Raw genomic sequence first — 10,951 nt, 5'->3', positions numbered from 1 at the left:
AACGCATCTGAAGTTTTTGACAGCCGAATCACCAGGGGTACAGCGTTCCAATGATCCACCACCCGAATAAAAAAGGAATTGAGGCGTGATGAGGTTCTGGCAAAGGGCTTGCGGACCTCTTGCTCAAAAACGCACCTAGTGGCCCTGATGGAGACGTCACTGACCAGGAGGATGACACCATTCACAGAATAGAGACTCCTGACTAGCATTTGTCGATTGAATATCTTAAAAAAAGTGAACCAAATCAGCTCCAATTCTTCGCCGCGCCAACGATGGAAGACCCCAAGGATGTAGGCGATCTACATTGTGACAGGAAAGTTATGACCCTCTATAACTTTGCCGCTTTTCCCAACCACTACTTTTCCCATTTTTCTTACTTTTTCTACTATGCAAGCAAAACAAACCTTTTCATTGGTTAGCAATAAGCCTCTACAAATCTAGATTGTTGTCCACGTTCAACTTCATAAGCATCATCACCGTTCATTGCCTTTTCAAATCTCTCACAATTCTAACACAGTTTCCCTCTTCAAAAAATGGCACCTGACTAAAAATAAATGACTAAATTAGCCAAAGAGGTTGGATAATTGGGATGATCGAATGTGGAATGAGCCAACCTGTTATTGCCAAGACCCTGAAACTCTCTTTGAGCACTGTCAAACGCTGGTGGACCCGCCACAAAACCGGTAAAACACTCGAAGACAAACCAAGATCTAACAAAAAAGGTTACCCAATATCAAGAGAGACTGTCAGAGTGCATTTCAAGAATCAAATGGGTGCTAAGTCTTACTGGCAACGGCTAAATATTTGGAAAATGCTTTCGAAAATTTTCATTTTTGAAAATTTGGAAATTTAGAAAAATTGGTTTTCCAAAAATACAAATCGTTGTTACAACAAAACCTAATTTATGAAACTCTAACCAATCAAACTATCTAATATACTGCGTTGGCCCAAATAGGCCCGACAAAATACAAAGTCAAAAGATGGTAATTGATTATACTGGTTTATCTCTGAGAGTTCCTAGCTATTTAGGTATATATCACAATCAGTTGAAGAAGCGAGGTAATGAGGCGAGCATGAGCAAGATCGCCACAATACAAGGAAGCAAATGTTTACGTCCTTCACCTCACAAGTTTCAAAAATCCACGAGGCATGCTATCCCCATAAGAGTGATAATGAATAATGAAGTTTTGAAATTGACATGAAGTTAATCAAACTTTGGAAATTGATAATTTTTCTGTTATGTATTTTCATTGGCTTGGCAAAGATCTTACCAAACAAACATATCCAAGAATGAAAGTAACGCAATGCCAAGCAAATAAGCAATGTCAATGCTCATTCGTGTAACATGTTGACAGAAAATGTTAAGAATGTTTGAAACAAAAAAAACATTGATATCAGAAGTCCCGGCTTTATGAAGCAACAAACCTGAAATATTGAATATTGATCTTCATTTTAGGGAAAAATAATTGTAACGATTAACGCCGTTACATTTTTTTGGCGAGCAACGGTTGTGTAATGAATAACTCCTCTTTGAAAAAAAGTGATTTTAACTGTAATCAATTCCTTTTCCATTTCCTATCCAGCTAACTGTTCAACTAACAGTGTATTTTTAAAAAGCCTCATTTTTACTCATTTACTTGCATCAAGTATATTTTAAAGCTAGAAAAAGCAGCGTTTGGACTTATTTTTGCAATTTTAAAGTTTCCTGTATTTAGACATGATTTTTCAGATGCTGAAAAAAAGATTTTTTGTCTAATCTAATGACTTGTATTTCGTTTTGTTGTATTGAAAATTAGGCCAGTGACCTCCCAAAATTTAGCAATGAGTCATCATGCTAATGTTAAGATGTAAACCCAAAAACTAGATTCTAACAGTATCTCATCATGACACAAGTATTCCTGAAATAAAATATATCTATCTATAATATTCACGTTTATGTGTTCCAAGCATTGGAAGGTACGCTTAAAAGTGGGACATCTAATGCAAAGAATCGTCGAAGAGAGAACGGCAGCAAGTTATACAAAGCTGGAGCTTGATTGAAATCAAAGGAGAGCTTATGCCTTTCAATAGCTTTTAATCCGGCGGGTTGTGTTTATGGCGTATGTATCTCACAAGAGATGCCTTGCCCATCGCCAATATTTTGCCTTATTCCCGGGATGGGACAATGAGAGATGAAGACATTTAAAGACAAAGGATTTGAAAATGTTCGTACCTATGCTGGACACTTCATAATCCCAAGGTTTGAAGTCTTTCCCAATAGCTCAAATTAGACATGCCTTCAATGAATCTAGTACATAATTTCTGTACTTTTTCAATCTTATTTAGCCTCTCTGCAGAGATTGGGGCCCAGATTGGGGAAGCATATTGGGGATGATGTTGGACTATTGATTTGAAAAAGGTTTTCATGGTAAATGCGTACCTGGGCTTGAATGTTCCGTAGATCCAGCCGCAAGTTTGGAACGCCCTGGCCACTTTCTATTGAATGTGCTCCTGAAATTTGTCATTGTCTTCTACATGTGTCTTGTAGAAGGTTTTAAACCTTCTAGCTTGATGATTAAGAATGATATTTAAAAAGAAATAATTGCAGGGGGTTTCTTGGTGCAAAGGTCAGCCCACCCGTAACAGCCACTACAGCGCCGGGAAGTGAGTGTGGTAGCAGGATGGTGCTCCCGGTTACACCTCTGTCGTCGCTCAGAGGCAACTAGTGTCCAAAACGATGTAAATAAACCAACGGCCAGCTGACGTGACGTCATCGATGGGCAAATCATGTCAACAGGAGACGTCGTGTAGTGGTTAGCGTAGTTTCCTACCATGAGACAGGTCCCTGGTTTGATTCTCCTCCCCAACCTTTCTCAAGGAAACTTTTAGATGCTAACCACACCCACAGATGGAGAACCAATCTGATAAAGACTACAACACTGCCTATCGGAAATAGATTGGACAATGTGATGGCTAGGGACCCTGGATGCAGAGACTCGCGAGGTTGAGTATACGTCATCAAATTCGAGCGATCTGATTGGCTGCCTATTGCCAATAAACATCGGCTTTGTTTGCAAATTTCTCAACAGGGAGTTAGTCACTTCCAAAAAGACCTAACATGTTTGTATTGCATAAGAAGGCAAAGCTTTGAATGGTTTATGCCAAATTTGATTCACCTTGGGTTCAACCAACTTATTATACAGCTTTAAAGTGTCTTTTGCCATTAGAATTGCATCAGTAGTGTATTTCTCAATAAAATACAGTTGTCACGGTGATTTCTTGCATGCTGCCAGTGTCAATTTGGAGTAATGCCCTTCAAAAGACAGAGTACAACCATTTTAACAAATTACTTTGTTCAGTCTAAAAAGGACTTGTTTCTTGAGAGGCCCAGGAAGTTCAAATGTGTTCATGTTAATTGTGGATAATGGAATGAAATCTGTTAGCAATCTAATGTTATGAAAAAATGGGTTCAGAAAGTATTTAGAAAGTAACAAAACTATTCTTAACAATCCAAAATATTATATCCATGAATCAGCTTATTTTTGAGTAAAGTTTCGCAGTGTCCTTGAAGAAAATATTCATAAGTGCTTGTCATGACAATACTCTTTCTTACACAGCGCATCAATTCAAAATCTGTTTGGAAACTTTTTAGTTCAACTGATTGCTTACATTCTTAATTGGAGCCACTTGTCAAATGAGGGGGGTCTGTCTAAATCAAAGAAGCATTTCTCTCCAAGACAATGTGATGATGAAAATACAACTTTGATGGAAAGATCCCCACCATCATCACATCCTTCGTCATTGGTCCATATAACCCAGAGGGCTAGTCAGAGAAATGACACTCACAAGATTTCTGAGATTTTTTTTGCTCCCTCGTGGCTTCCTGGTGTGTGCAATGGGGATCAGCTTTGAGCACATTTAGTTACGTGATTCTCAAAATCAAGTTCTGAATTCAGGGAGCCAGTGAGTTGATGGGTTGATGGCTCGTTTGTCTGCTTTGGTTGAAAATAAGTAACGCAAGAGAAGTCAATCAGCCCGACACCCTGTTGCCCAACTACCAAAATGTGTTCAAAGCAAAGTCTCAGTGGCTTGGTTGAAGTGACTTTTCCCTGATAAGCCCTCTAATATCACCCAATAAGCCAGCAAGATTCAGATTATTCAGGCCACTTCTTCTAAGGTCTAGGCCTAATTCCAGGAAGTTGCTAGTAAAATTTGTCCTAGGATTTACGGCACACTCCGTATACATTCTCCTCTCGTTGTAGACAACAAACGGATAATTAAAAGAATATGCCCCAACCAAGATCCCTGACTTTAACAAGGCTTTTTTTCGCTGAACATCTTATTGCTGATCTGTGTGATGGAAATGATTATTTCAGGTGTTGGCGCGTTATTATTCATTCATACAGTATACAACTTCCCGTAAAATTATTGTTTGCATGTCATAATTGTTCGCAATTTTACCCAGATAATTTGAAACGTTTCCCAGAAGAGTTGATGGCTTATTCCTTGTCTCAGTATTTGGGCAATAAATTTTTCCTTTAAAAATCTCTCCATAAAATATGGCATCTTAGAGAGTTTCTCTCGTTTCTATATTTGTTTGTCCTCACTTAAACAAAGTAGAGGGCACCTCCTCCGCTCAATGAAAAGGACCATTAGATTCTCACATTACTGACATGCCCATTACTTAATTTAAAATGATATAAATTCACTCTTTCCCTGAATGAGTAAATCGCACTAGCTTTCAGCTCCTGATCACGTTTTCCTGCTTGTCCTGAGCCAAACTTTCCGATCGACAATAGATGGGGTTGTTTTGGAAGATTTGTCTCTGATTACCGTCAATAGTAGAGCTTGCACACCAAGTATTTGTTCTCAGGCATATAACTCCAGATCTTGGGAAGCCTAGTTGCCTGATGAGTACAGAGTGGTTCACCAACTTGGGAATTGTGAAGTGTTTCGTTGACATAAATTATTTTTGACCAAAGTTGACAAAGTGTAGTGGAAGCAAGTACCAGGGATGCTAACTTTTCACCAAAATAGTGAAAGAACAATTTTTCTACCCTCACAAAATCAGCCAAAATGCATAAAATGTGAAAAAGGGCCAAGATGCAAAAAAAGGCCAAGGATGCAAACGAATCTTATTTGCGTCAGTTTGAGACCATTATATATCACAGTCTGATCCACTTTCACCCTAACCGCTGCCTTTGGACTTCTGATGCCATTGGGTTTCACCAAAGTTCCCTCAATTGTCAGACTAAACAATAACTCCACGACGACGAACAAAAGCCTTGAAAGCCTCTTACTCTGTCTGTTTTGGTCAACTTGGATGCTTTTGTCTGTAAAGCTAACTGATATTGTGATGTGTGGTTAGGATAACCGGGACTCCTGTGCACTACATAACGATTGTCAGTCTGCTCAATGGACGAGGCATAGATTTTAGTGGTAGAAATCACTTCAGTAATATCAATGATAATAATGGCCATAATAATTATAACAATATTAGTAGTAATAATAATTGTGTGGTAATAGTAGTGGCAACAGCAATAATGCAACCAGTTTCCATACTAGTGGCTGTATTGTAATTGTGGCTGTTATTAGTAGGTGTAGAAAGTGGTCTTAGTCGCAGCAACAGAAGTTGTGGTGGCAATAATGATAGAAGTAGGAGTAGTAGTAGTAATAATAATAATGATAATGATAGTAGAAGTAGCATCAACACTTGCAGAAGTAATAATCATCTTTATGGTATAACAGTGGAAGAAGGGCCCATCTGATGTAGTTCAATCATGAGGGTTTCGCTCTTTTAAGAATAACATTCTTGTCACTGTTAGGTCAATCCATTAGGAAAACAATCTGGCGATTATCACTTGAAGTAATTGACGAAGACGATATAAACATAGCTGGTTGCTGGCTACTGTCACCTCACAAGACACAGACACTATTCAAGTTGCAAAATTTTCATAATTCACTTCCTTCGGTATGAGTGCCGTCCAAGATTGAATTCAAGAGCAGCACTTTGTGCAACAAAGAGCACTAAGATAACACCACTAACTGGAGCTCAAAGAAAACGCAACCAAAACTGGAGCCACAAGCTCCCGTATGGATGGTACTCCTTTTAATAAATCGGTTGGGAAACCACGCAGTCGAGGGGAGATAGAAGAATACGAGAGAGAGAGCGAGGAGATGGCCAACACTAAATCTATTTAGGAGCTTCCTTGGGGGCGTTGAATGGGCGTCGGGTTGTATGCCATCTCGTCGCCAGAGCTAGGAGGATGAGGATTGTTAGAAATAGGTGGCCCTCCACCCCCTCGGGATCCCATGTTCGAGGAATCATAAGTCTTCATTGCTCCTCCTCCAGCTACGGCTCCACATACAGCTGGTCCACTATTCCCATTTCCATTACTACCGCCATCGTTTGTAGTCTTGAGGTATTGCATCCCCATGGTTTGAGGATGCTGTTGCTGGCCTCTAATGTGATTAGGAGCCATTGATTGGAGCCCAGCTTGGTTGACTGCAATGATTCAGAACAAAGTGGGAGCGTGGTCAAGTGAACAGAAGTCGCAAGTAAAGAAAAAGAAGGAAAAACATAGTTTTAACGATCTTAAAACGATGCAAATGCAAACAAATTGGAGAATTACCATACAATTTGTGCAAGTATTTGTCAAATTTGGACAAGATGAATTTTGATCTTTGGACTTGTGGCCACTAAATTCCCGTAACTTTTAATCCCCTTGATTACTTCTTAAGGGCGTCCTAATCCTAATGCTGAGTTGCTCAATGCAACTGAGGAAAATAAATGGTACATTATTCCTATCGACATTTGAAACTAGATCCCTTTATCGTCGCTAACGTGAGAGTCCTGCACAAAAATGAAACATTCCAATGAGTACATTGTTTTTGCTCTGTAGAAAAGGAATCAGACATATTTTATATGCTACATGAAAATATGAAAAGAAATTGGTTAAGATTGTAATAAAACAATTGGATTGCGTGATAAAATAAATGGAAAAAAATGCACTTGTTTGATAAGCCATTGCCATCCGATACCTTAGAAAAAATCAAGGGCAATTTCAATGTTCTTAACGAATATCAACCATATTTATGCATTTTTCTTGTCTTAAATCAGCGAAGTAATTGAAACTTACCGGCATTGAACCCTTGAAGCCCAAGGGATTGTTGCTGTTGCCTACCAGCATTCTGATTTTGGCTATTGGCCGCTGCAAAGGCCTGATAAAACGCTGTTTGGCCACTCTGGCCCCCACTCCTTGGCAAGTAAGGATTACCACTATTGTCATATTGGATGAGCAAGGGGGAATTGGCAGGGTTGGCCATTTGACCTGAAGCTTGATGGAAGCTTTGGGGATTACCGTTTCCAGGAGCCCCGGCCTTCGATCCAATAGGCCCAATTTGAGGGCCTTGAACTTTCGAGTTAATTAGATTAGCTTGTTGTTGTTGTTGTTGCTGCTGTTGCCGTTGTGAGGTCAATATATTTGCAGCATATTGGGCAGATCCTCCACTGGGATTGTGCCCCAAAGAGTACTGATTGTGGCCACCCGCAGCCGCAGCCACCACAGCTGCTCCAAACATATCATTGGGAGCGGCAGTAGAAGGGGTTGGAAGGAGCATGGATTGACCCATGCCCGCATAAGTCGGATAAAGCTGATTAGCCACATTTCGACTGTCCAATTGGAATGCTTGATACAAAGAATGCGGCTGGCCGGCTAGAAGCGAAGGTGGTGAGTGAAATGCCGAAATGCCGCCTGTACTCGAATTCACCAAGCGATTATATGCCAAAGGAGCACGCCTATCAAAGTCATTGCCAGCTAGAACACCTCCACTAGTGGACGAAGGAATGCTATTTGAGGGCAATCCAACGCCTTGTGACGAAGCAACTGAGGCTACGGCCAAATTCCCAGACATGTGGTTATTGTTATTCGACATGTTGTTGGCATTGCCACTCGGGTTTTGATGATGAGGATTCGGGGGAGGCTGTTGATGGTGACGTTGTTGTTGCGACTGGTGTTGATCTTGGTGGCGTGCTTTTCCCCCATTATTCATACCAGCTTCACCTTTTCTTCCTCCATGGTGGTCTCCAATGTCCGAGTGGTCTCCGTTTTCCAATATGTTTCCGGAGGAAGACTGAGCCTTCGAGGGTTGGTTAGGAGGAGGGCCACTGTTATCTTGGAAAGCGAAATGTGATGACTTGGCAGGTTCTGTTCGAGATTCATGGGCTGAGAGAGAGTTTGAATCCCATACTTTTTTCACACTGGCAATCTTCATGTTCAAATCCTCGGCTGACGGATGATGAATTGACGACGAGTTTTTGTTGCTGCTTTGGATGTGGGCCTTGCCACTAAGGACTCCAGTTCCACTTTCATCTCGAGAGGCATTTTGATGGGGAATTTCAGTGTCAAAAGTGGTGAAATCAAACTTCAGATCCGTGTTGACATCCTCGTGTTTGTTAGCTCGTCCACTAAACCCCATTGGGTGACTGACCGCAAGGTTAGGATTGCTGTTGTCGGTTGAAGGGTCTATTTTTCCCTGCCCTTTCATGGTTGAAGGCCGATCGGGATTTGAGCATTGCTGCTGCTGTTGTTGCCCTCCACTGGAAACAAATCCTTTGTTGGTTCGCAAGTTCGTATTCTCAAAAATGATGGTCTCAACAGGCTGGTTGCTTGCCTCTGCTTGAGATTCTTCAGACCTCAGTTTGAAACTCTGGACGCCTTTCCCACCTGTCTCATCATTCGCGGTGAACGTAGTTCCGTCATGTCGTGCCCAGGTATCCACAACACTCGAGGGGCCTTCCTCCTCAGAATGCGATGGATTGCTACCACCCATTCCACCTCGCGAAGACGACTGGCGATTCTGTTCCCTCTGTTTAGCCAATCGAGGGGGCAATTTGTTCTGACGACGATCAAAAACTTGCTGTTTGGGAGATTGGCGTTTAGCTGGGTTCGTTGCCGGAATTGAATCATACCGATTGTTGGCGCCTCCTCGACGCGAGTTGTCCGACTGGATTGAATTGGTATCCATTGGTTGCTTTTTAAAGTGTCCAATACCACCAGGCTCATTTCCACCACCAATCCCGCCTCTCATACTCATGTCACCACCGCTTCGGCGTTTGTTAGACCTTAGGGACCCTCCACCGCCATAAGGGTGTCTACTACTACTACCACCACCACCACCCATGTCGTCATCTTGGCTTTCTTCAGATAAAGGTTCGACTGAATCCGGAGTACTTTGATGATTATCATCCTCCCGAACATACGATGTTCGATGATGACTCTGAGATGAATGATTGCCTCGACCACGGCGGGAGGGTAAACCCCTGGGTGGGAACCAACCCGAGGCTCTAACCCCAGTTGCTTCTGAGGAACCCATTGAGTTTAGGTCATCCGCAGTATTGTCTCGTCGGTTCACTTCTTTGGACATTTCCGTGTAATCATCACCTCCTCGGTTACCTTTATTGGATCGTGTTTGGCTGGCTGGCCCGTATGAAGAGCTGATGTTGGTGTTGGCCGTGTTGGCCGTGTTGGCGGTGTTGCCGCCGCCGCCACCTCGATGGGATTGCTGATGTGGTCCGGTACTTCCAACGCCGTTGCCTCCCCCACCTCGATTCGAGTCTCGAGCACGTTGCTGTTGTCCTCCCTCTAAACCCCCTGACCCCCTCGATCCACGGTTAGCTTTTCCTCCCCTCGACTTTCCGCGGACCCCGCTCTCTTTCGGCTGGGGCGAAGTCTCTTTGCTATCACGGGCAAGATATCTTCCATCACTGTGATTGGGATCGAGGCTGGCTTCTTCTGTATGAATACTGTAGTGATCTCTGGAGACGTTGTGGCGAACCTGATGGTTGAGGAGACCCGGCCTGTTTCCCCTCTCATCGTCAGTGGAAGTCAGTCCGTCCTTCTTTTTGGGCATCTCAACATCATTGGGGTAGACATTACCTTCAGGGCGTTGGGCATGGGAGAGGTGCGCAGAACTATTTGGTTTGGCCATCAAATCTCCCTGGTGTGATGGGGGTGTTGAATGTTTGTTGGAATAGCTTCCAACATCTGGGGAATTCTTCTTGAACCTTTGAGGAGCTCCCATTCCNCCACGGACTAGCCAGCTACAAAGTCAGCCAGACAAGCAGCCAGGCAGCCAATCAGCCAGGCAGCCAAGCCATGCCAAGCATACTTGCCTCCTGCCTGTTTGAACTGGCCGAGGCCGTGGCAGAACACCTAACCGACCTAACCGGTAAGCCAGAGGGCCGCCCGCCGGTTCCATCACGAGGCGACAAGTCACACCGGCCAGCCAGGCTTTTCGGCAGCTGCTCTCGGCCCTTCACTCTTTTCCCGCTAAGCTCAGCCACTGCTTTGGCTCTCTTTCTCAATCGTATCAAGACTTTAAGCCCTGGTGTCTCTTCCCAGTGTTGCCATCTAATATTGGGAGTATATATGTCTGATCTCCCGTAAACCCGGTTTGGGTGCAATAAACATGGATTTTACCCAAACATGGTCGGTTTGTCTGTGCAACTTATGATTTAACATTAGCCATAGGATTGATAATGACCCATTTCTACGTGTAATGCTGGCTAGATATTCAGTCGATTGACTGAGGAAACATTTATTTAGCAACGCTCGAGCTCCGTACTTTTTCTGGACACGGCAGCCGGCACCTCTCCCTTCGAAGTTCCTTTTTCATCTCAGGCCACTCTCGATTAGTCCGCCTTGGCCGTACAGCAGCCCTGGGGTTGGCCAGGTAATCCCAACGATTCGGCTTCGCTGACACGAAAGTAGGACCCCACCAAGAGCAATGCGACCAAGGTCTTGTTATCTTGAATCCGGATGAAATAATATCACGACACCTAGGTTAGCACCGGAAACCAACACTGGTTCTACTCAGTCCCTGATGACCGAGCCAGATGAAGCTGAAAAATCGTGGATATTGAGCTAGTCGGCTTTCCGTTCAATCAAGCGATTCACGTTTTTCAGAGAGC

General features: G+C 43.0%; 1 protein-coding gene across 1 annotated transcript in view; it reads right to left on the bottom strand.

Moving 5' to 3' along the window:
* Positions 1–5,532: 5,532 nt before the first annotated feature.
* LOC131889506 (uncharacterized transmembrane protein DDB_G0289901-like) overlaps positions 5,533–10,951 on the bottom strand; it is a gene marked incomplete in the record, with an annotated part of 19,563 nt that continues 14,144 nt past the window's right edge. Inside the window, 2 exon segments of the mRNA XM_059238628.1 lie at positions 5,533–6,484; positions 7,119–10,081. Coding sequence (XP_059094611.1) covers positions 6,177–6,484; positions 7,119–10,081 — 3,271 coding nt within the window.

Source organism: Tigriopus californicus, chromosome 10, assembly GCF_007210705.1.
Source record: "Tigriopus californicus strain San Diego chromosome 10, Tcal_SD_v2.1, whole genome shotgun sequence".
NCBI classification, from domain to species: domain Eukaryota; kingdom Metazoa; phylum Arthropoda; class Copepoda; order Harpacticoida; family Harpacticidae; genus Tigriopus; species Tigriopus californicus.
The sequence above is the reverse complement of the archived record's forward strand: the minus strand, read 5'-3'. Positions and strand labels throughout refer to the sequence as shown.